Source organism: Mastigoproctus giganteus, chromosome 10 (genome assembly GCF_048544385.1).
Source record: "Mastigoproctus giganteus isolate SK-2022 chromosome 10, ASM4854438v1, whole genome shotgun sequence".
Classification (NCBI taxonomy): domain Eukaryota; kingdom Metazoa; phylum Arthropoda; class Arachnida; order Uropygi; family Thelyphonidae; genus Mastigoproctus; species Mastigoproctus giganteus.
In genome coordinates this window covers 89,556,643-89,583,316 of record NC_143584.1, presented here as the reverse complement: position 1 = coordinate 89,583,316, position 26,674 = coordinate 89,556,643, and the positions used below count along the sequence as shown (strand labels likewise).

The 26,674-nt window shown below is 38.2% G+C and overlaps 1 protein-coding gene across 5 annotated transcripts in view; it reads right to left on the bottom strand.

Annotated features, from left to right (window-relative positions):
* Nucleotides 1-26,674, bottom strand: part of LOC150079142 (polyamine-transporting ATPase 13A3-like) — a 750,840-nt gene that overhangs the window by 57,240 nt on the left and 666,926 nt on the right. For 3 of the 5 annotated variants that reach the window (XR_016547548.1, XR_016547549.1, XM_090383359.1), the window contains exons 24-25: nucleotides 26,392-26,464; nucleotides 9,031-9,154 (exon numbers count right to left, since the gene is read on the bottom strand). Coding sequence is in view for 2 of the 5 variants with exons in the window: in XM_090383359.1 (XP_090239485.1) it covers nucleotides 26,413-26,464 (52 nt within the window). In the remaining 3 variants the exon portion in view is untranslated. Of the gene's footprint in view, nucleotides 1-9,003; nucleotides 9,155-26,391; nucleotides 26,465-26,674 lie in introns of those variants that run through there. The other 2 variants (XR_016547547.1, XM_090383358.1) reach the window with 1 other exon arrangement.

Genomic DNA, 26,674 nt, shown 5'->3' with positions numbered 1-26,674 from the left:
CAGATCAGCTAGTGTATAATCTTGCTACCTCTACTCTGCCAGATAGTGACCCGCATACACACACTACTCGGAGGGAGTCGGAGTAGTGTGTATGTGGGGGCATTGTCGAGGCCACGTTATGCCAAAGATCTGAGTATATTCTTACCATGTGTATGCCATATCCAAAAATTTCATTACTTCATACAGCATGTCCCCCCCACTTTTTCTTAATATTGAATACACCACGAATTGTCAAACTAATAGACAGAGCTTATCTGCGAAAAGATCTAAACCTCCCAAACACTTCCTAGTTCATTTCACAAATATACGTGTTCTCAATTCTAATCTCAATAATGCTCATTTCCACTTGTAGTCTGCCAAACCCCATGTACTTTTTCTGACAAAATCTCAGTTATCGGTTGATTCTTCTACTGCTCATCTCGGTTGCCCAAATTATTCAGTGTATGATTCCTTTCGCCTCAAAGGTGGTACACTTATGCATATGTCTGTTCTGATATTCCCTGTCAGAGACTTGGTAATTTGGAATCTCCTCTCTTTGATCTTCTCTGGCTTAAAATCTCTCTACCTCATTGTGTCAAATTCATCTGTTGTCTCTACCGTTATCCCAATTCCACTAATCACTTTGGAGCTCTTTGATTTCCTCTCTTTGCAATTTGACTTTCTCCAGTCCAACTTTCCTAACAGTGAGGTAATTTTTCTTGGTGATATTAATGTTCACAACTCCAGCTGGCTTCCGTTTCTAGTCACAGAGACCCAGCTGGTCAAGATGCTGAGGCTTTTGCAATTATTAATGGCCTCACATAAATTATTCATTTACTTACCAGAATACTGAACAATCCTAACCATACAGCCAACGCACTTGATCTTTTTCTCACAAACAACCCTTCTAAGTACACAGTCGAAGTGGGTGGTCCTTTAGGCACCTCAGATCATAACTTGGTGATTGTCTCTTCTCCCATGGAGCCTTTATCTCATGGCTATTCCCAACTTCGTGTTGTTTGGCATTACAAGAATTCAAAATGGGATGACCTGCGAGATTTCTTTTCTTCTTTTCCTTGGTCGGATTACTTATTTCAAAACTTCTGATGTCAATGTTTGCTCAGATCGTGTCAGTGAGATTATTCTTGTAGGAATGGAATCCTTTATCACACAATCCACCTTAAAATCTCATCCTTTGTCTAAACCTCGGTTTTCCAATAAATGTGCTAAGGCCATTTAGGAGAAGAATGTTACATATTGTAATTGGCTTGTTTCCAATTCTTCAATTTCATTTTCTGCCTACACCAAAGCTCGCAACAATTGTAAAGCAGTTATTAATCACTCCAAACTAGATTTTTAACAGGCTAAGAGTAGAAAACTTGCTTCTTGCTCTAATGGTAGCCGAGCATTCTGGTCTTGTGCCAAAGCTATTGGCCACAACTTTTGCCCATCTTTGCTCCCACCTCTGCCCAAACCAGAAGGTTCTGTTGTCACTTCAGGCATGGATAAAGCTCACCTGCTAGCATCCCATTTTTCTTCCAACTCATGTATTAATGATCTTGGTAAAACACCTCCCACCATTCCCAACACACTCCATTCAATGCCTCCTCTGGTCTTCCATCAAAAGGATGTCAGAAGGATTTTGATGAATCTTGATGCTAAGAAAGCTCCAAGTCCTGATGGTATTTCTCCACTTGTTCTCTAATCCTGCACTCGCTTCTATTTTGTGTCATATTTTTTCACTTTCTTATTCCAAAGGTGTTTTTGATTCTGCTTGGAAATTTGCTCATATCCAGCCAGTTCCTAAAAAGGGTGACAAATCCCTCCTATCCAATTATCGTCCCATTGCAATTACTTCTACTCTTTCTAAAGTAATGGAGAAATCAGTTAACTGCCAACTCTTAAACTACCTAGAAACCTTCCATCTGATCAACAATCGCCAATATGTATTCCATCAGTGTCGATCCACAGTGGTGATATTCTGACTTATGTGACAAATTCAATGGAAAAAAGTTCGGGGAAACATAAGCAGTTGCTCTTGACATCTCAAAAGCTTTCGATCGTGTTTGGCATAAAGGTCTTCTAAACAACCTTCCATCTTATGGTTTGCCAACTGCTTTTTGTAATTGGTTATCCAGTTTTCTCTCTGATTGCTCACTGAAGGTGATGGTAGATGGCTCTCTGTCTTCTAATTTCTCCACTAATGTCAGTTTTCCCCCAAGGTTCAGTTCTTTCTCCTACTCTCTTTCTCCTGTATATTAATGACCTTCTTCAATTGACGGTAAATCCTATCCATATTTTTGCCGATGATAGCACATTGCATTTCAATTTCCATTTTGAGAAAACTTGTCCTGCTCAATCAGCTTAAACTTCTCGAAAATCTGCTACCAATTCCTTAAATGCCGATCTCTATGTAATTCTCTAGTGGGGCAAAGACAACTTAGTTGATTTCAAACCTTCTAAAACTCAGTCTCGGCTTATATGTCGCAAAAAGGATTCTTCTGCTCCTATGCTTATCTTTGGTGACAGTCCGATTTCTAGGCAAGATGATATATCTTTTTAGGGGATTACCATGACTTCTAATCTCTCTTGTCACAAGCACATTACAAATATTGCTTCCTCTGCATCTAAAAAAGTTGGTTTTCTCTTTCGCTCTCGTTTTACTTTTCTTCCAAACAGCTGTTCACTCTGCACAAATCGCAAATCTTCTCTACCATGGAATATTGTTCCCACATCTACGGCGGTGCCCCCAAACCCCCTCTCAAGCTTCTAGATTCCATTCAGAAGAGGGCAGTTAGGTTAATTAATGATTATCTCTAACAGAGTCTCTCCACTCGTTTTAAGGAACTCGTCAACATTTGGCAGTCTAGATGGAACACCTTACACACAGGCTCCGTTACAAGAAAATTCCTCCCTGATGTCACTTTCACAACCCTGAAAACGGTAAAGACCTGGCTTTCTCTCACCTTGGAATCCTCCTACTTAGTTACCGGACACGGGTCCCTCAACGAAAAATTACATCAACTGGGTTTGCTACCAACAGATCGCTGTTTCTGCGGCAGTTCAGAGAATTGGAAACATCTTCTTTTCGAATGCAGGTTGTACGATGACTTAAGAAGGACCCTGCTGCAGGCTGTGCCAGGTATCTCAGAACAGCAACTAGAGCCTCTACTCCAAACACCTGACAATGTAAAGGCATTCCAATCCTATGCATCCGAAGTCTTTGAGCGCAGGAAGCAGAGCTACATAGTTGTTACTGCACCTAACAATACCTCTTCAGTGACTTAAAGAGTTCTATATTCGCATGCCACCATCTTCTTCATTTTTTTTTTTTTTTTTCTCCACGTGCTATCTGGAGTTCCCACTCTAGTGCAGCCAGTTTATTTATTCATTCATTTTCATTTCATTTCATTCATTTATTTTATTTATCTTCTTTATTTTCTAAATCAAATTATTCTTTTCTTTATTTTTATTAAATTATTATTTTTCTTATTTATTTAATTTGTTCTTCACGCTCTCTGCCTTGAGATCCCACTCTAGCGCAGCCAATTTATTTACTTATTTTATTATTTTATATCTATTTTTTTTTTTTTTTTTCCACGCGCTCTGCTTCGAGTTCCCACTCTAGTGCAGCCAATTTATTTAAATTGTTTTTTTTCTTCTTCTTCTTCCTTTATTTTTTATTATTATTTTTTTATCATTATTATTTTATATATATATATTTTTTTTATTAATTAATTTATTATTATTATTTTTTTGGCACAAGGGCCTCTTGGGCCATATTGTGCCTAAAGAAAAATCTTGTCTCACCTATTTGATTGGATAGTATGATGCAGTCACAAAGGAATTGGATGCAAAAAATAATTCTGATATCATATAGTTTGGTTTCCAGAAGGTATTCTTTTATGTGCAACTGTATCTTTTGATATTGGCTTGCATAAAACACTGCTGCACTGGAACAATGTGGCATTAAAGGCAAGTTGCTATTATAGATAAAGGGATGGTTGAGTAGGAGAAGACAGAGAGTGGTTATCAATGAGTGCTCTTTCTGGACTAATGTTATTAGTGGGGTTCCCCATGGTTCAGTGTTGAGCCCATTGTTGTTTTCAATATTTATTAATAATATTAATTAATGTATATCAGGCTTAATGTCTAAGTTTGCAAATGATACAAAAGTTGGCTGATTGGTTAAAAAGTCAATAATCAATGTAAGCTATTATAAAAAGATATAGAAAAATTAGACCAATGAGCTGAGAAATGGTAGCTGAAATTTAATATTTACAAATGCAAGGTACATACTGCATATGGATAATGGTAATCCCAGATAAATATACCAATTGTGTAGTACTACACTCAGTCTAGTGGTAAATGAAAAAGACCTGGGAGTAAATGTGCAGTCAGATATGAAGTTCTCTGAGCTGTGCAGACAGGTTACCAGGGCAGCTCATGGGGTTTTGTCAGTGATATACGGGAACTTTTCTAGCAGGTATATGGAGGTGATTATGCCATTGTACAAGACAATGGCATAATCTTAAGCCATATCTTGAGTACTGTATACAGGTCTGACAGCCTCATTTGAAGAAGAATTTAGATCTTCTGGTATGTGTGCAGAGAAATGCAATGAGATTGCTAAATTAGCATTAGCATATGATGCAAGAAAGCAAGCTTAGGCAGCATCAGCCAAAAAAAATAATAATAAATAATAAATAAATAATAATAAAAAAAATTCTAATCTCAAGTAGTCATTTACTCCAAAGTTTGCCCAGTTCTTCCTTGAATTTATTTAAACTATTAACTTCCACAACGACAGATGGAAGGGTTGTTCCAGCAATCACCCACCTTCCGACTAAAGGCAAATTTCCGCACATCTATTATGCAACTGTCTTTCTTCAATTTATGCCTGGTTGAATGTGTAATCTGAGCAACAGGAAGAATCCCATCACCTTTCAGCTTGCTGAAACCATTCATACACCTCAAATCAGATCACCTCGCAGGTGCCTAGTCTCCAGATGCTGCAATTTGCAGTACTTAAGCCTTTCTTGGTAAGAGCAACCCTTTGTCCATTGACCAATCTCGCTGCCCTTCTCTGTACTTGTTGTAGCAGCTCTACTTCCATCCTAAAATGAGGCCTCCAAGAACTGTTTGCAGTACTTAAGGTGTGGCCTGACCATTGCCTTATACAGAGGTTTAATCACCTCCTTATTTGTGCTAGCAAAATTCCTGTATATCATATATTCCTGTAGATGTTCATTAAAAGTGCATTTTCAGTTTTTCATTGACATGGGTGAAAATAAAAATTATTATAGTTAAGTTAAGCCTTCTCCAGTGGATTTTTAAATAACAGATACTTTTTTAAAGAAAAATATTTGCTCTGAGGGTAGCTAGAGAAAAGTTCACAGACTGCGAGGCACCCACAGGCTGATATGGTTTAGCTGATTCACGGTCTGGTTGTGTAATAGATAGCACAGCTGTGTTTGAGATTTAGTACAGCTTCAAAATTTATTTATTCCATATTGATTGTTTGCATAAGATTCTACATTTGGGTATAATTCTATTATTAAGTAACTCAGAAGCAATAAATTCCTTGGGAAGTTAATGTTAATTAATCTCTATGAAATAGAAAAATAGATCAATAAAAAATTTATAGTTGAAATAAAAATATTTTTAACTGGGACATACATTAAACTTGCTGGAACAACATTCTAAAATGCGGGACTGTCACGGCTAAACCAGGATGTATGGTCACCCTACCTACACAACACACTCCTACTTTCAACTTTGCTTTCCCAGTTCTTATCTCACACCAAACTGACTCAACACTGCACTGTCCACCCATGTCAACTGGATGCACTTCCTTAGATTTTATGTGTTTCTTAACTAACAGCATAACTCCTCCTCCCTTTCTATCCTTTTTGTATACATGTACTCCCTAAATTCCAATTCTGCATACCTTACCTATGTGTGGCATCATGTCTCTGCTATCCCAAAAATATCTGCCTTTGATGGATTTACCAGCATCTCAAATTCGTCAAATTTATTTACTATACTCCTAGCATTGGTGTACATGCAAGTATACATGCATCTATCCTTACTCTTAGTTACCCTAACACAACCCATGTACAGTCAGTCCTCATATAGCACGATAGTTGTGTTCCTAGAAACCCTCGTGCAATGCAAAATCATGCAATATAAACAACAGGCCCCATGGGAAAAATGGGGTTAGGTGCTGACCACCCAAGATTCAACACACATTTGTAACAAAAACATTACCAAACACAATAAATAATCGTGATAAAATACTTACGTATTTTATTACGACTATTACATAATAAAATATTGCTAATGCTTTTGCTTCTATCGTAAGCAGACTTGTTTTTTGTTTGATTTTCTATCCAAACAGATGACAGCCATTCCGTCTCTTCCAATTCTTTGTGTCTTAATCTAATGGATTTTAATTACACTGAGTTGTTTCTGATATGAAAGTTTTTATTTTCTCTGCATTCTTTGTAATTCTCAGCATTGCTTCATTTAGGCTTGTAGCACGTGCAATATCACATGGTCTTTCATTTCGCTCAAAGCGTTTCACAATTTCATATTTTTTCTCTATCGACAGAGGCAGACTGGCCATAAGCCTTTCCAGGGGGAACCCCAGTGGGCCGGAGACCGGTGTGATTTTGGCCATAAACGCTAGTATGAGGCCACTACAAATTTTCCCGGGTAAGAATTTTTGACCCAGTCCGCCTCTGTTTATCAATATTGCTTTTCTTTTTCTCTCTGAATCTGTAGTGTCTTCACCAGGATGCTTCTTTTTCACACCTTTTAAGTATTTTACCCATTTTTAGGAAATAAAGCACAATTACAAAATGATAAGACACGCTTGATACACATAAACAAAGTTGCGCGCATATAGCAACTGAATAAACAACACCGAACGCAGAGACACTATGAACACCTCACTAGCTCACATTTTACTAAAGCACATTTCTGGGGGGTTACTACCATAAAACAATAAAAACAATTTCCAGTTGCGTTTCAGCTAGTGGAATCTGTTATAAACTGGTAGTAAACTCAATCTAATTGCATTTGCGATAATACCGATAGCTGGAATTGTGTGGGTTTTTAAGTTATTATGGTGAAATGTGTTTCCCTTCACTGATATAAAAAACATAAATACATTTTCAGAATCTTCTCTTCATTCCTATCATGTTGTGTTCAGTTGGGGTGATTCCGCATTCGACTGCCATTTCTTGTAAACACAAAGGCGAATCGTGCATAAGCGAATTCGGTTCGTATTATATACGATATCGTTCCCCTATTTATAAATTGTGTATGATCGAATTCGTGTAGTGTAAACATAAACACGTGTTATACAAGGAGTGACTGTATTTACTTGTTCCATGATGACTCCCAGCAGTTTTCGAAATTCCCAGCACCTCGCTTTCCAGGCTGCTGCTCATTCCAATAAAAGTAGTGCTAGAATCATTTTCATTTCTGCCTGTGGCTACTGTTAATCTATTAGTGCTGTGAATCTCCCCCCCCCCCCAAGCTAGTAGTTTTCCGACCTACCAAACACTTCCCCGATAGCATCAGCAAATATTCTTGCACCCTTTCTATTTAAGTGTATCCCATTCCTCTAGAAACAGTCTCTCCTGTTAACAAGCACAGACCTAGCAGAGAGGCGCCTCTGTAGCCCATGCTTCTTGATTAGACCGGGGTTCAAGCCCGTCACCACCAAATATGGAGGATGCAGAAAGGTCAGGGAATGACCACCGCATATCCCGGAGCAATATGGCCTTAGTTGCTAATGCTCCTAAAAACCAAAATAACAATAACAATTACCTGGCAGAGAAAACTTCTACCCAATGAGCCTTGCAGAATATCTCCAGGGGTGAATTGATTGACAAGGCTTTTATTATATACTCCCTCCTATCGTAGCTGGGCAGAATTGCAGACACTTTCAAATTTATCCCTAACTCGTGACTTTTATTGAACATTGACCTGTACTTGTTAAGTAAGCCTGCAGATCTCCTACTCTTAATGTTATTAGTGCCGATGTGTACAACGATATCATCTTTTAAGGGCACAAAGGGTGCTCTTAAAAGATGATATCTGTTCTTCAACGTCATCAACTTTTGTTCCTGGCAGACATACCCTGGTCCTATTCTACCTATCCTTTTTGCACAATATATTTCCCATCTCCCTGACAATAGAGTCCCCGACAATAACAGTTATGGTGATTAACAGCTCCATTTAGTTTAAATGTTGTTTTAAATTTAGTTTTTATTAGTCCACAAAACACTGAATTATATCTGCATTTTTAGCACTCATTGAAAAAACCTTTTGGGAAATTTTGATCTTCTAACTGGTTGTTCTCATTCCAATTTTGCAGCAACATGGAATGATAAATTTGATAAAAAATATGATTAACCAGTCTTTGCTTTTTGTGATTTTTTTTTTTTTTTTTAGACATTTTTCGATATTCTCTTTTATAAGTTCCAAATTGTCTTTGAGATATGTCTACCAGGTTGTGGTGGAATGTGCATTGGCTCCCACCTCATTGAACTTCTTCAAAATTTGCTTCATGGTCTTTATTGTGGGTGGTTTATGTGCAAAAAATGTCTTGAACCGGCAAGCAACTTCTGCAGTAGCATTTTCACATTTTAAATTGCAATAAAAGTCACAATTTAAATTGAAATAAAAGTCCATAATGCTTCAGTGTAAGCCGTATGGACTTTTATAATATTTTCAGATTACAAATTATTCTGAAACAATAAAAAAAAAGGTTATAAATTATTTTTCAAATAACTTATACATATTTGCATAGCAGTTATTCAAAATAGTTTCTCTTTACAATGAACCACCCTGAGAAAGTGTGGTCCATTACAAACAAACATTTTCAAAAGAAATGACTTAAAAAAAAAAAAAAAAAAAAACTTGTTATTATGCCTTTATTAAATTGTGATTAAATAGTTTTAATCACAATTTTTTCTAGATATAAAATACTTATCATTTCTTTCTTCTTACCAGGATTGTTTCCAGAGGATGGAAACTCCAAGTACTTGAGCAAGTGTGACTAGTGCCACCTGAGACAGCAAGGAAGTTAGGGGAATAATTCCAATTAAACTGGATGGAGGTGGTTTTTTCACTAGAGTTGGATAGGCTTCAGTCCTCCCAACTTAAAAATAAGAGTGCATTAATTATATATTGTCAAGAAAATTATCTTTAATTTTATTAATGATTGCAAGAAATAATATGTATAATATAATTTATTTTGAATGTATTTTAGATAAATTAATTTAATCAAAATTTCTTATATGAAAAAAAAAAATTGAAAATTAATTTTTCCATAATAGCAAAAATCCAAAAAAGTTTCATCTTAGCAACAGTGGGATATTAAGCTTCAATTAAAAATATACAAGTTTTGATGCAAACATACAACTATATGTAAATAAAATAAAATAAAGAATCTCTATTTGGATTACCTTCTTTAGTTGTGTGATAATTTTTAGGTCATGCCTGCAGATGCGGTCTTAGATTAACCCACAACCAGTAATTGGCAGAATTCAAATCTGGCTACAATGTGGATACTTTGTTTCAAAAGCTCTACTGATGTTTTTTTTCCATCAAAAGGTTCCCTTAATTATACAATAAGTTTTAAGTGAATATGTAGGCCTGCCCATTCTACCAGACATGAGATAGGGGTGCCTGTCTGAAATCTGGAATAACAACATTTTCTAACATATCTACATATCTCTGTTCATTCACTGATATCAATAGTTCATTCACTATCAATGATAGTGTCCATTAACCAGGCAGTAGTGGCACCCCCAATTGTAACAAACGTGGTGACAAGGGTCACCAATTTCATTTTTATTTCAGAATTGTTGTCTTGTTTTTTGCTTGCTGTATACCAATGCTTGATTATTTCATAATGAATCGCAATAATTAAAAAAAATTTTTTATTTTTTGTTATTAAAAATTTGTTTGACACTGATGATTGATTTTCAACATAATAAAACTTTTACCCATTCTATCTACTGGGAAAAAAATAACAAAAATACTATAAACATGGCTTGATTAGTCTCTTCCATTTTCATAAAACTGTTAATGACATATATTCAAAATAATACATGCATGTATTACTATGTTTTGTTAGTTACTCTAGACTATTATAGACCTGATTATTACCAAGGAATCAATGACATCTAAGAGCTGACAGTGCAAGAGTGCAATAGCACACGCACTCTTTGAGTGGACTGTGGTTCAAGCCTGTGACTGCTAAATATGATTAACAATTTTATTCATGATTTACTGTAAACCTTCTGACCTGGTGGTCATGTCATGCCAGAGTATAAACAAGAACCATTACTGGAGTGATCACAGAGTTCCAAGATGGATGAATGGATGGAGAGAGAGAGAGAGAGAGAGAGAGAGAGAGAGAGAGAGAGAGAGAGAGAGAGAGAGAGAGAGAGAGAGAGAGAGAAACTGTTAAAGGCAAAAAAGTTGGATTTAAATTAGGTTGTTGTTGTTATTTGGTTTTTAGGAGCATTAGCAACTAAGGCCATATTGCTCCGGGGATATGCGGTGGTCATTCCCTGACCTTTCCGCATCCTCCGTATTTGGTGGCTCACGGGCTCAAACCCCGGTCTAATCAAGAAGCGTGTGCTATGCACTGCCGCTCCTGCCCACCTGGCTACGGAGGCGCCTTTTAAATTAGGAAAGGAGAGTATGACAGTTTAAGGTGCTACATGACCTCTTTCAACTAGGGAGATAGCTCACAGAGCATGAGTACATTAGAGTTATGGTATATCTTTAAAGCTATAATAGTCACAGATAGGGTTTATAAATTTTTTTTTTTAATCTTTGGAAATAGGGAACGGGAAATTGTGGTTCCCAAGAATTCTAAAGAATTCCCGAAAATTTTATTTTATTGATTAAATATTTGCTATCTCTCTGATAAGAATTTTTGTTCTTATTCTAGTCATAAAACACTATAATAATGAACCATACATTGTGTGTAAGTAAAAAAACTAAAATTTAATGAGAATTAAATATTAAAAAAATATGACTCTTAGTTTGATGAATGTAAACAGAAAATTTTATTATATTGGTACATAGTACAGATAGGTAACATTATTCTATACATTTATTATTATAAGGAAAACTAATAATAGCATTTAACATTTACAATTATTGTTAAAACGAAATTTTAAAACACACAGTGCATTAATTGCTTGGTAGGAAAGCCTGGATCTTTGCTTAGTTACAAATAAGTCTGAAGTAGAAAAATTGCTTTCATTTTGGGTTGAAGTAGATCTAATTGTTAGCAGTGCATCTAATAAAATTTTTAGATCCAGTGTCAGTGTACACGTTGCTTCATATAAATTCATCTCACTTCTTAATGATGAAAATTCCTTATTTGATTGGATTGGCTCTGCTTTTGACGTTGAAATAGATATGTCTCTCGCTAACTCTGTTTTTTAATCTGCTTCTAATTCCCAGGGTTCCGAATTTTCCATTTCTTTGTATTATTTTCTGTTTCGGACTCTTCTATTAAAGTATACTTTTCTTTGAAAATTTGTTCCATTATCGATTTTGCAGATCGCAGAATTTCATTTTTATTTGCCATAGCAAAAAAACATTATTAACCTCATTTAATTTATTTGGATTGGTCACTAAGACTTTATCTCTATGTTTAAAAAGCTGCTCTTTAATTCCCTTTAAAAGCTTATTATTTAAAATAGAATTTTGTTTCTCCAAATTACAAAAATCTAAATTTCTCGGGAAATGAATTTGCTTTTCCTGGGAATCAGAAAATTTAAAGTTCGATTTTTTCCCGGGAAGAAACCCTAGTCACAGAGCCTTGAATGCAAATATACCATTAAGCCAATACAGCATGAAGAGGATTCTGAGACAGATGATTAATGAGTTAGCCAATTTAAACAAACAGAAATTTCATTTGCACTAGGGATTCACAGTGTAATATGAAGAGCAGTATGAAAGTAATACCTCCTAATTTTTTGCTTTCAAATGTGGCGCCGCAGATTATTTCGCATGTCACTGAGTGGTCACTAGGGTCTCTAGTTTTACCATACTGAGTGGCGGTGTGATCAGTCTCATGAGTGCAGTACACGGATAATTCAAAACGGTGGATGTTATAGATATATGTAAACAAAGAGTGGTGATTGAATTTCTTACCAAGGAAGAATTGACGCCTATTGAAATCCATACGTGTCTCAAAAATGTTTATATGACAATACTGTAGATGTGAGTACAGTTAGACGTTGGGTAAGACATTGTCCCACAAGTGCTCTATGGGACTGATATCGGGAGAGTTCGGAGGCCAATCGATATGCTGGAAGTCAGAACTGTGTTCCTCAAACCATTCCTGCACAACAAGTGCCCGATGGCTCGGCGCATTGTCATCTTGGAAGACACCATTGCCATTCGGGGAAAAGTGTAACACAGCAGGATGTACACGGTCAGCAAGCAGTTGATAGTGGAGACCACTGATATGTTGTTCCACATGCACCAGTGGTCTAAGTTCCTGCCAGTGAAACAAGCCTCACACCATATAACTGCATCCACTGGCCTGCACTTTTGATACCATGCATGATAGGTGCCTCCGTAGCCAGGTGGGAAGGAGCAGCAGTGCGCAGCACACGCTTCTTGATTAGACCGGGGTTCGAGCCCGTCACCACCAAATACGGAGGATGCGGAAAGGTCAAGGAATGACCACCGCATATCCCGGAGCAACATGGCCTTAGTTGCTAATGCTCCTAAAAACCAACCAAAACAAACAAAACAAACCATGCATGATGGATGAAGAGCCTCATGTTGTTGACGCCAAATCCGCACACAACCATCCATGGTGTGAAGTAAATAACATGACTCATCCGACCAGCACACCTTCCAGTCTTCTAACATCCAGCTTGCATTCTCTTTGCACCAGACGAGTCTTTTACACCACTTGGTTAGGAGAGGATGTCGTAAGAGTCGTCTGCTAGTATAGCCCATATGTGAGAACGTGTGATGCATGGTCATGCCAGATATTGTTCCGGGTTGGAACAATATCTGGCATGTTTTATTGGGTAGTCAACTCTTCAACAGTGCTGCACCTGTTCGCCTGTACGAGTCGTCAAACCTGGCGCTCACTTCTAACATCAACCTTTCGCTGACCTTTGCAGTTTTGATGGCAGTCTTGGTACACTAACTATGGCGGCTCTCGAACACCCCACCAGTTCAACTGTTTGGGAAATCAATGCACCAGCTCATCGAGCACTCACAATCTGTCCTTTATCAAAGTCCGATAAATTCTTCCTTTTACCCATCACACTTGGAATTTTACTACCTACTGAACCACTGACACCTTATCTGTGCTATGTAGGTCGACTAACTCTGCACTCTCGTACCTCACGTGGTCAACGGGTCGCATTCAGTTTTCATAGGGGTGGTCATAATTCAGTGATCACTCAGTGTATAACACATTCACCTTCTATACTGTATGTAGATATGATATATATATATATATTTTTTTTTTTTTTTTTCAATTTCAAGCAACTGGAAATACAGACAATTTACACTTATTTGCAAACAAATAACTGTAAGGAGCAGCATGCAATGTGTAGAGAGCAATGCAAAAATACATATAGCATTTTATAGTGACATTGATGTTTTACATACTGAATGTTTATTTGCATCTTTTTTCATAGACATAATCTTCCACTGAGTTGTGTTAAACATGCAAGCACATTGTTAGTGAAATTGTGCTAATGGGAAAAGAAGAGACAGTGATGGCTCTGAAAAATTGGTCACTTTCAATTTCCACAGATGGCAGTAATCAAGGGAATTACAAATTGCACGTTTCATAATAATAAAAAAAATTTCAAATCAAATATAGCTTTCTTTCAATGCTATTATTGGGCAGCATGTAGGATTCCTTCATAAACCTGTTTGACATAGTAAATGCTCTTGTCATAGTAGGCCTCAATCTCCTCTCTTTAATTTGTGCAGTGAAAAGGGGGCTGCATGCCTTCCTGTGAAAGCAGGTAAATATTTGCTGGACATTTACTACTATTTGTGTAGAAGTGCTAAAGGGAATGATAGATTTAAACAATTTCAATTGATCCATGCCACTGAAGTAAAAAAGTGTTTAAAGCATGTGCACACAGTTGTGACAAGTCTTTAAAGAAGAGGTTAGAAATGATGAGAAGAGGTGTTGGACACTTTTCAGAGTTATGAAATTGAAAAGTGCAACAAATGATCATTATTGAGTGCTACTGACTCATAAAAATCAATATCCAAAAGAACTCAATTGCGAATTTCTGCCGAAAGCAATTCTAAAAAGCCAAACAAGTTGATGTTTTTAAACATATTATTATCACTTGTGGAGAAAGTCTGCTGTTCATGTTCCTGTTTTCTGGCTTGAATAAAGAAATTTGTTTGTTTCTTTTAAATGTTATGCTAACATTTGATGGCATAACATTTAAAAGAAATAACATTCACTGTTGATGATGTAACATTTAAAATTTAACTCTTTGATCCTATATCTGTGGTGCATTGAATATGATTGAATTGAAGTGCAGTGGACCACTTTAATCCAGAGTGCGCATGTTCACATCGATCTAGTAGGATTGTTTTTAGTTATGTTGAAGAATGATATGTGCAGATTTATTATACCAATGGTTTTTAAATCTTCCAAATCTATTTTGAAAGTTGATTACCATAGTAGACTAAACAAGAAGGATGATTCTGACTTATTATTATTATTAGCAGCCATATGGTGCAAGGAAGCCCGAGCTTCCTATGCTATGTAAAAAGGATAGGTGGAACAGGACCAGGGTATGTCTGCCAGGGGCAAAGGTTGATGACGTTGTAGAGCGGATATCATCTTTCAAGGGCACAAAAGGTGATATAGTTGTACACGTTGGCACTAATGATATTAAGAGTAGGAGACCGGCAGAATTACTCAACAAGTACAGGTCACTGTTGAAAAAAAGCCGAGAATTAGGGTTGAATTTGAAAGTGTCTGCAATTCTGCCCAGACACGATAGGAAGGAGTATATGATGAGAGCCTTGTCGATCAATTCGGCCCTGGAAAGATTGTGCAAGGCTCAAGGGGTAGAATTTTTTTCAGCCTGGACTGTACTTGTTAACAGGAGAGATTGCTTCTACAGGGATGGGATACACTTAAATAGAAAGGGTGCAAGAATATTTGCTGATGCTATCGAGGCAGTGTTAGGTGGGTCGGAAAACTGCTAGCTTGGGGGGATACAAAGACTAATAGTTTAACAGTAACCGCAGGCAGAGGTGAAGGTGATTCTTGCACAACTTCTATTAGAATAAGAAGCGACCTGGAGCGAGGGGTGTTGGGGGTTTCAGGGACGGATGGCAGTCATCCTGGAATAGTTGGGTATATGGGATGTGTTAGGGTAACAAGGAATAAGCATAGGAGCATGTATGCTTGCATGTATACCAATGCTAGAAGTATAGTAAATAAATTTGATGAATTTGAAGTGTTGGTCAAGACATCAAAGGCGGATATTGTTGGGATAGCAGAGACGTGGTGTCACAAAGATATAAGGAATGCAGAACTGGAATTTGGGGAGTACAATGTGTACAGAAAGGATAGACAGGACAGAAAGGGAGGAGGTGTTATGCTGTTAATTAAGAAAAACATAAAATCAAAAGAAGTGCATCCAGTTGATATAGATGGACAGTGCACTGTTCAGTCAGTTTGGTGTGACATAAGCACTGCGAAAGCAAAAATAAGAGTAGGAGTGTGTTATAGGCCTAATGACTCGAATGAGTACAATGAACAATTGTACTGAGAAATAGAGTGGGCCAGTAAATCAGAATGTCTTATAACGGGGGATTTTAACTTCCCAGATATTGACTGGAACTTGTGGGTTGGTCACTCACACACTAGTCAGACTTTTGTGGATTTATTGGATGATTGTTTTCTGCAGCAGCATGTTCGAGAGGCAACCAGAGAAAGTAATACTCTTGATCTGGTTATCAGCAGTGATCATTCGTGTATTAAGAATTTGCAGATAAAGGAACCACTAGGTGGCAGTGATCACAGTGTGCTGAAGTGGGATTTACTCAAAGAGGTAACTACCGTTAGGGGTAAAGGAAAGGGTTTTTGCTTCCGTAAAGGGGAGTACAGTGGTCTCAGACAGTTTTTAAATTCTGTACAGTGGGATCAACTGACGATGTTACAAACAGTAAATTCTAAGTGGGAAGCATTCAAGGAATTAATCGTGGAAGCTACTAGACTTTTCATACCGATGAAGAAATATTGTTCAAGGTTTAGGCCTAAATGGTTATCAAATGAACTAATGAGACTCGTGACAGAGAAGAAAAATGCATGGGATGCATATAAATTATCAGGCGACGCAGAAGCCTGTAGCAGATATAAGCTAGTCTGTAATCAGGTCACAAAGGAGGTTCGGCAGGCAAAGGTGGATTACGAGAAATCTTTGGCAAAAGATGCTAAGAAAAACAGCAAGGATTTCTTTACTTATATAAACTCTAAAAGGAAGGGGATGAATATGATTGGTCCACTTGACATCGATGGTTCGACTGTTGATGATCCTGCTCAGATAGCAAACAAACTGAATGAGTATTTTGCATCTACATTCACACGTGAGGAATTATTACAGTTTGAAAATGGAAGAAGGTTATCAAATTGTAGCAGTGTGCTTAATGATTTTGTAATAACTGAGAGCAAAGTGGAGGAGAAATTGTTGAAGTTAAACATAAGAAAGGCACCTGGGGTGGATGGGATCTATCCAGTTATATTAAAGGAGGCGGCAAAGCAACTAAGCAAACCCTTAGCCATAATTATGAGAGCATCCTTGGATTCAGGGGAGGTTCCCACGGACTGGAGATGTGCAAATGTATCCCCAATTCACAAAGGAGGTTCGAAGGGTGACACGAGTAATTACAGACCAGTTAGTTTAACTTCTGTTCCGGGTAAAATAATGGAGTCACTGGTTAAAGATGCATTGCAGGATCATCTAGACAAGACTGCAGCAATAATTCAGACACAGCATGGGTTTGTTAAGGGAAAGTCTTGTCTGACAAATTTGATTGGTTATTATGATGTGGTCACAAAGGAACTGGATGCAAAAAATAATTTTGATATCATATACTTGGATTTCAGGAAAGCTTTTGACACTGTTGCGCATGAAAGACTACTGTACAAATTGGAGCAGAATGGTATTAAGGGTAAGTTGCTACAATGGATAAAAGGATAGTTAAGTGGGAGAAGACAGAGGGTGGTAATCAATGGGTGCTGCTCTTCGTGGACTAATGTTATTAGTGGAGTCCCACAGGGTTCGGTGTTGGGTCCACTGTTGTTTTGTATATTTATCAATGATATTGATGAAGGTATATCAGGCTTAATGTCGAAGTTTGCAGATGACACGAAGGTTGGCAGAGTTGTTAATGACAGTAATGGCAGTGTGCTACTGCAACAGGATCTAGATAATTTGGGCAGATGGGCTAAGAAGTGGCAACTGAAGTTTAACCTTGACAAATGCAAAGTACTGCATATGGGTAGAAGTAACCCCAGAGAAACGTACCAACTGTGTGGTACTACACTTAAGGTGGTAGAAAATGAAAAAGACCTGGGAGTAATTGTGCAGTCAGATATGAAGTTTTCTGAGCAATGTAGACAGGCTGCTAGGGCAGGTCATGGGGTTTTGTCAATGATATATAGGAATTTTGCTAGCAGGGAAAAGGAGGTGATTGTCCCTCTGTATAAGGCAATGGTCAGGCCACGCCTTGAGTACTGCGTACAGGTCTGGAGGCCTCATTTTAGGAAGGATGTAGATTTGCTTGAGCGTGTACAGAGAAGAGCAACACGATTGGTGAGGGGAATGAAGGGATCCTCTTACCAAGAGAGGCTTAAGTTCTGCAAATTGCAGTGGCTGGAGACTAGGCACCTGCGCGGTGATCTGATTGAGGTCTATAAGGCCTTGAATGGGTTGAGCACGTTGAATTCTGATGGGATCCTCCCACTTGTTCAGAATACGAATCTACGGGGACATAAGTTCAAATTAAGAAAGGATAGATGTAGAATAGATGTGCGGAAATTTGCCTTTAGCCAGCGGGTGGTTAATTGCTGGAACAAACTTCCATCTGTCGTTGTGGAAGTTGATAGGTTAAATAAATTTAAGGAGGAACTGGACAGGCATTTGGAGGGTATGGTGTGATTTTTTTTTTTTTTTTTTTTGGCTGATGCTGTATAAGCTCCTACACTTGCTTTCTTGCATCAAGTGCCACTACTACTACTACTACTACTAATGCTGCACCAGCCAAAAAAAATTTTCTGAGTTACAGACACAGAGAGAGAGAGAGAGAGAGAGAGAGAGAGAGAGAGAGAGAGAGAGAGAGCGAGAGAAACAGAAGGGAATCACCAAAAAAGAGAAGAATGATGATATCCAGCTCAGGACCTTGGGTGTGCCAAGCCCATACTCACCAGATGTGAGCCTCTGGGGTAACTTAATCATTGCATTTGTACTGCCAGTGTCATGAGAGTCTAAAACAAGACAGGTTTCATTTATTTTGTTCAGTGAGGAAGTACTTTATTGCTCTTGTGACTACATCTTCTTCAACAGGAGTGTTTCCATTTACAGTGGGTTTCCTCAGCCTACAAGTTATTTCTTGTTAGGAATTTTTTTCCCTCCATAAAGTGCGGTTCAAGGTGTCTTGGTTGGTTAAGCCTCGGGCTGTCAGGCACTCCCATACTCCATCCATCCATGTCCTCCTAGGTCTTCTTCTTCTCCTTCTTCCAGGAGGTATCCATTCCAGGATAGCCTTTGGATATTTGTTTTCTTGCATCAGTTTTACATGTCCATACCATGTTAGACACTTGTGACTACATGGTGCACAAATTTCATTGACCGGCAGTGCATCATTTTAAAATTTGAACTTTTTTCTGGATAGGTTTCCAGTATTTCTGCTACTTCAAATTGGAAAATTTTACTGTTAAAGATAGAGACACAGATGAAGCAATAGATGTTTGACAGAATCATTTCAGTTGTGTTAGAGCCTACAAGATGCTATTATGAAAGAAGAAAGGATACTTGTACAGTGGTCCTTTGTTGGGGAACTGATAAGTGCATATGGAAGCATCAAATATAACGAATTATCCCAGGTTATTCTTGTCATTTTAATAATTCTTAATGGTAATGCCTGAATTCAGACACCCCCCACAGTGTCGCTTTGGAAATGCTCCTGACAGCCAAGTCTGACTACTTGTGCCATTGTATTAAACAAACTTTGACTCAACATTTCTCATGAGATGCAAAATCTCCAACAGTATCTTTCTCAAGTCATAATCAGCTGATGTCTAACAGACAATCCAAACAGAAATCCACATTCAAAAATAATCCTAGGTAATTTAATATTTGAGAACACAATCAGTCCTATTGCTGTGTTTTAATATAAAATGTACATTTTAATATAATCCCACTGGTCTGAAAAATATCCTGTTTTTGCACAAAAGTTTGTTTTCCTTCTGCTTAAAATCATGTGATCTCCAGTTTGAAAATCAATGGGCAGCTGTGCCCTCCTACAGGAATTTCAAAGACTTCCTCAATTGGGCTGTACTTAGTCAATCTCAAGTGAAAGGAGTGGTCAAGTGGAAGATTGCGATTAACATTCAGTTTACTCAATCCATTCAAGGCTTAAAACATCTCCATCAGATCTCCCCACATGTGCCTAGTCTCCCTTCACCAGTCTGGGTGCCCTTCTCTGCACCCATTCCAGCAGATCTACATCCTGCCTAAAGTGGAGCCTCCAGTTCTGTATACAGTTCCCTACATGCAGCCTAACCATGGTCTTATAAAAGGGATAATCACCTCCTTATCCTTCTTAGCATAGTTTCCACATATCATTGACAAAATCCCATGAGCTGTGCTGTTTGTTGTTTGTTTGTTATTTTGGTTTTTAGGAGCATTAGCAACTAAGGCCATATTGCTCCGGGAAATGCAGTGGCCATTCCCTGACCTTTCCGCATCCTCCGTATTTGGTGGTTACGGGCTTGAACCCCGGTCTAATCAAGAAGCATGTGCTACGCACTGCTGCTGCTCCTTCCCACCTGGCTATGGAGGCACCATGAGCTGTCCTGGCAGCATGTCTGCACTGCTCAGAAAATTTCATGTATGACAAAAACAGTTACCCCCAGGTCTTTTTCATTCTCCACTAACCTAAATGTAGTACCACACAGTTGAAGTTACTCTTGGGTTACTGCTACCCATATACATTGCCTTACATTTGTCAGTGTTAATTCCACCCATTGACCCAATGTTCCTAAATCTTGTTACAGTAGCTCACCCTGATGACTGTCATTAACCACCCTGCTAACCTTTTTTATCATCTGAAAACTTAGACATTAAGCTTGATATACCTTCATCAATACCATTGATAAATATTGAAAACAACAATGGACCCAGCAATGAACCCTGGGGAACTCCACGACTAACATTAGTCCATGAAGAGCAGTGCCCATTGATAAACATCCTCTGTCTTCTTCCACTTAACCATCCCTTTATCCATAATAACTTGCCCTCAATGCCACATTGCTCCAGTTTCTACATTAAACTTTTATGTGCAACAGTATGAACAGCCTTTCTGAAATCCAAATATATGATGTCAAAATTATTTTTTGCATCCAGTTCCTTGGTCACTGCATCATAGTAACCTATCAGATTGGTTAAACAAGACTACCCCTTAAGAAATCCATGCTGTTATTGCAGTATAATTGCAGGCCTGTCCAAATAGTCCTGCATTACTTCTTTAACCAGTAATTCCATTATTTTCCCTGGAATAGACATAAAGCTAACAGGTCTGTAGTTACATCATCTTTTGATTCCCTTCTATGAATTGGGGATATATTCAAACGTGTCCAGTCCATAGGAGCCTCTCCTGAAACCAAGGATGCTCTCATAATTATAACTAAGGATTTGTTTACCTCTTTTCATGCCTCCCTTAATATAATTGGATAGATTACATCTACCCCATGTGCCTTTTTTAAGTCTGTCTTCAACAATTTCTCCTCCAGGTACCTCTCAGTTATCACAAAGTCATTTGGCTCCTTGTTAGAGTTTGATAAACTTCTGGCATCCCCTAAAGTAAAGCATATTTAGGGTCAAAAGGCACCAGGGGTTTCCCCCATCTCTGCGTAGTTTACATAGTTAGGTGATACAGTTTGCTGTAAAAGGCCAAAGATTTAAAAGTGTGTGGATCTTGAGGTGTGTGGTGTCATGTACCGTTGTTCTGGCTATTTAGCAGCCAGACCTCTGCTGAGGCCCAACGTTGTCCCACTTTTGCCCCATGGAGGCAGACCAGGTACACCATTATTTTTAAATAAGTACTCTGGCAGGTCCTGCCACCTAATTTCCTGAAATTTCAGTGGCTTTAAAAAAAAAAAAAAAAATTTTTCACGCCTGTTTGTATATTTAACACGTACCTGTTGTATTTTCCCGGTTTGGTGCAGGTGCGTTGGAGATTTAGTGGGCGAGGAGGGGGCGAAATAATTTAGAAAAGTTAAAATTTTGGTGTAGGTTGTGCACAGGCATGCAAATAGAGAGGGGGGTGGAGACTGAAAGCTGGGGGAGATAGTTAGGAAGGACTGGAGTCAATAGAGTAGACGACCCTAGCACGTGTTAGTTGGGCATGCCCATGCCCCACCAGAGGGAAAGAGTGGGGTGGCAAAGAGACAGGGGACTGTTACCCCCTCCACCAGGGAAGGGAATAAAGTGTGCCAGGCAAGAGAGCTGGCACAGATCACCAAAAGGCTTAGCAGCAGTATGTCGGCTGTTTGGTCAAATCCATTGTTGTCATTTCCAGGTGTTTGGTCCAGTCTGTGGTGTCACACAGCAGCAGCAGTGTGGCTGCTTCTTGGTCAAATCCGTGGGACAGGTCTGTGATTGTCAGAACTGGGTGTTTGGTCCAGTCAGTGGTTGTCGGATAGTAGCAGTGCGTCTGCTTTGTTGGTCTGGTCCTTGGGTCACGTCCGTGAATTTAGTATGTACTTGTCATATCTGGGTATTCGGTCCAGTCCAGTCAGTGTTATCCATCCTGGGAAGTGGTCTATCCTAAGTTGTTTTGATTCAGTCAGTTGAGAGTCCATCCATGGACAGTGTGGTGATTTTCATGGTCAGGCTTGGTAGGTTCCAATAGTACCGGATGGTGTGAGGTTGTGGTTTCATTGGAAGAAGAGGCGAAATAAAGGTTTACGTTAATCATGGTTGCTGTGGCTGTGGCACGTGAAAGGTCCATCTTCAGTCAAAGAGGTCCTGTGCATGTTTTGTTAGGGTCTTGTAACTGTTCTCCTCTTCCAGTACATGGTCCTCCTAGTTTTCAAATACAGTCAGTCCTTGTATAACACGTGTTTACACTACACGAATTCGATCATACACGATTTATAAATAGGGGAACGATATCTTATATAACACGAACTGAATTCGCTTATGCACGATTCGCTTTTGTGTTTACAAGAAATGGCAGTCGAACGCTGAATCACTGCCAACTGAACACAACACGATAGGAATGAAGAGAAGATTCTGAAAATGTATTTATGTGTTTTATATCGGTGAAGGGGAAACACATTTCGCCATAATAACGTAAAAAACCACACAATTCCAGCTATGGGTATTATTGCAAATGCAATTAGATTGAATTTACTATCAGTTTATAACAGATTCCACTAGCAGAAATGAAACTTGAAATTGTTTTTATTGTTTTATGGTAGTAACCCCTAGAAATGTGCTTTAGTAAAATGTGAGGTGTTAATAGTGTATCTCTGCCTTTACGGTGTTGTTTATTCAGTTGCTACACGCACGCACGCAGCTTTGTTTATGTGTATCAAGTGTGCCTCCTCGTTTTGTAATTGTGCTTTATTCCCTAAAAATGAGTAAAATACTTAAAAGGTGTGAAAAGGAAGCATCCTGGTGAAGACACTGCAGATTCAGAGAGAAAAAGAAAAGCAATATCGATAAACAGAGGCGGACTGGGTCAAAAATTCTTACCCGGCAAAATTTATTTATAGTGGCCTCATCCTATAGTTTATGGCCAAAATCACACCGGCCTCCGGGGTTTCCCCGGTAAGGCTTATGGCCAGTCCGCCTCTGTCGATAGAGAAAAAATTGAAATTGTGAAATGCTTTGAGTGAAACGAAAGACCATGTGATATTGCAAGTGCTACAGACCTAGATGAGGCAACCCTGAGAATTACAAAGAATGCAGAGAAAATAAAAACAACTTTCATAGCAGAAACAACTCAAAGTGTAATTAAAATCCATTACATTAAGACACAAAGAATTGAAAGAGATGGAACGGCTGTCATCTGTTTGGATAGAAAATCAAACAAAAAACAAGTCTGCTTACGATAGAAGCAAAAGCATTAGCAATATTTTATTATGTAATAGTCGTAATAAAATACGTATTTTATTACGATAATTTATTGTGTTTGGTAATGTTTTCGTTACAAATGTGTGTTCAATCTTGGGTGGTCGGCACCTAACCCTATTTTTCCCATAGGGCCTGTTGTTCATATTGCACGATTTTGCATTGCACGAGGGTTTCTAAGAACACAACTATCATGCTATACGAGGACTGACTGTATGTATTGTATTGAATTTCAGTAGTAAGGCAGCATCAAAGGGCATTGTAAAGATGGCAGTAGTAGTAGTAGTGGCATGTGATGCAAGAAAGCATGTGTATGAGCTTATGCAGCATCAGCCAAAAAAAAAAAAAAAAAAAAAAAAATCACACCATTCCCTCCAAATGCCTGTTCAGTTCCTCCTTAAATTTATTCAATCTATCAACTTCCACAACGACAGATGGAAGTTTGTTCCAGCAATTAACCTTGAACTGGAAGCTGCACTTCCAGTCCAAGGGTTGGAATCTTGGGATTCGCGAATTATCCTTTGGGAATCTTCTTTGGTTTGGGTTTCTATAATGATGTCTGTGCTTCTTATTTTTTGAACAGATTTAATTCTTGCTGTCTTGAAGTCATCTGCCAGTTTTGTTATTACTGTGTTTTTCACAGCTTCGTTGTAGCAAGTTCTTCTGTTGATTTTGGTCTGAGGATGACCAAGTGTGGGGCAGGCAGGAGTGTTTTACGTTTAGTGACGTTTTGGGTTGGTGTTACTGATGGTTCCTTGGCATTTGTCCTCAGCGCTTCTGAATATGTTGGGGCATGCTGTGGCTTTTGCCTTGCCCCACATTCCATGTAGGTGTGTAGCTGTGTGACAGCTCTCTTACTTTCCACGTGTGCATCATGCAGAATTGTGAAAGATGGTGACAATCTGCGATCTCAAGCCAGTGGAAATCCTATTGGGATTCTCCCTGAAGATGGTTTCGAGGGCCATTTTAAGAAAGAGGGTTTTTTCATAAACAGTACCTTCTGGTATAGCAGTGTCAGGGGATGGGCCCTGTTGCTTGTCTTAATTTGTGTCTTTTGGGGGTAAGATCATTTCTGGGTGTTCTTTGGTCTTCACCTGGGAGCACGTTTCCTGCTCTGACTTGGGAACTAGCTGCTTGCAGTTTATCCGCTTTATGGGTTGGGATCCAGAACAGGGAGTTCTCCATGTTGTCCTGGGGGTCCACAATGACAGGGTCATCGTTCAGTCTCTGGGGATCCTTAATTTTTTCAGCTTTGTCTTCCATTTGCCCATATTGCAGATAACCGGAAGAGTTTGGATTATTGGGTCTACATTGTTACTGTTTTGGTTAGAAAGGTCACTTAAGGTGCTGGCAAATGATACCTACCACTTTTCAGAGTGGGGAAAGTGATATTGCTGACAAGTCCTGAAGCGGCCAGCCAGTAATGTCTGTGACAACAGACAACAAGAGTCAGGTTGATGTGCTGGTCAAAGAGGACCATTGCATCACAACACGCAAATTGTGCAATGCAGTTGCACAATTTGCATCCAGTCAGTCCTGAAAATGCTGACACAATCATTGTTGGTGCACTGTTCTTCCTCATCCCTCTCATAGCCCAGGTCTTGCATCTTCTGACTAGCACCTCTTAGGCCCATCGAAGGATGCACTCCATGGAACCCATTTTGTGGACAATGGCCAGATCAAGCACAGTTTTTGCAAAGCCATCTGGAGCAAGAGTAAGGACTTTTACAGGATTGGAATACAGTGTCTGACTCAGAGATGGTGGAAGTGCATAGAATACGAAGGTGACTTTGTGGTAAAATAGCAGCGTTTATTAATGATTGAGGATTAATTGATATAAAAGGTATAGTTGTGGGAATTAAATTTTCTGAGGAAAAAAATAGGAAGCATTACTTTTGTACCACTCCTTGTAATTTATGAAATGCTCAGACTGACATGCAAAAGTACTTTAAAAAAATCCAAGGATTATCTTTACAAATAAATACAGTAAAACATTGGTATAATGGATGCCAGAGTAACAAAATTACTTTCCATCCCATTTCAATTTACTATGCATCTTTATATAAAAATGGGTCATTTAAGGAATATCACTGTAACGAATACATTCCTATATTTTTCCAGGAAAACTCTTAATTGAAATTCCTTTTCTCATTCTGTTGTTATTTGGTTTTTAGTAGCATTAGCAACTTAGGCCATATTGCTCCGGGGATATGCGGGGTCATTTCCTGACCTTTCCACATCCTCCGTATTTGGTGGTCTCGAACCCCGGTCTGATCAAGAAGCGTGTGCTACGCACTGCTGCTCCTGCCCACCTGGCTACAGAGGCGCCCCTCCCATTCTTGTATTTATGAATGATAATGACTGTGCCAAACTGCTTTTTTTTTTTTTTTTTCGTTTTTTTTTTTTTAAATGCTTCAACTGAATTTGGCAACTTCACAGCTTAAAATTTCATTGTAAAGAATACTATCTTGACTGACATTATGCATTACTGAGTGTTGAAATGTCTGTGTAACATTCATATACTGTATTAATAGCAATCACTTTCATGATGGTATTTCTTTATAACTAGGCCTTCTTTTTAACTATGTATATTGCTAATATTTAAAATTTTACTATGACTGACAGTGGCAACTATGGACACAATACTAAATATACATACCAGAGTACACATTTAAAAGTGTGGGAAAAAAATTCCATTTTTATTTGTCCTGTGAAGGTTGAAATGACAAACATTGCTTTCCCCCCCCCCCCCCCCAAGTAACAAAATTCCAGCATGGATTTTTTTGCTGTGCACACTCAGAGAAAAATCTTTTAGAGGTTCTGAGTAGAAGGGAAGTGCTTTTATGATTTTATAACTGGCTCAAAATTGAAACTTGGTTACATGATAATACATTAAAAACCTAAAAGGAATTGTAATTACAAATTATCAAATAAAAAAAATAATAATAATTTTCAATAAAATATAAGGTGCAATAAGATGTAAAATACTTACATAAGGCAGCAAATAATGTGATCAGAAAGAGATCAATATATAAGAATTCCAGATCAGTAAGGTTGGAATGTAACTATAAAAAAATATTTTTATAACTAAAATCAAAATATATTTTTATCACTGGTAACAGCTTTAAACAACAATAAAAATTTAATCATATAAGGTATATTTTATACAGCATTAAACAGTTTTAGAACTTATGAACTTTTTCATTAACCTGTATGTAAAAAAACAAAACAAAGATGTGTCAAATGCTACGTAAAAATGTTTAATATGATCATCA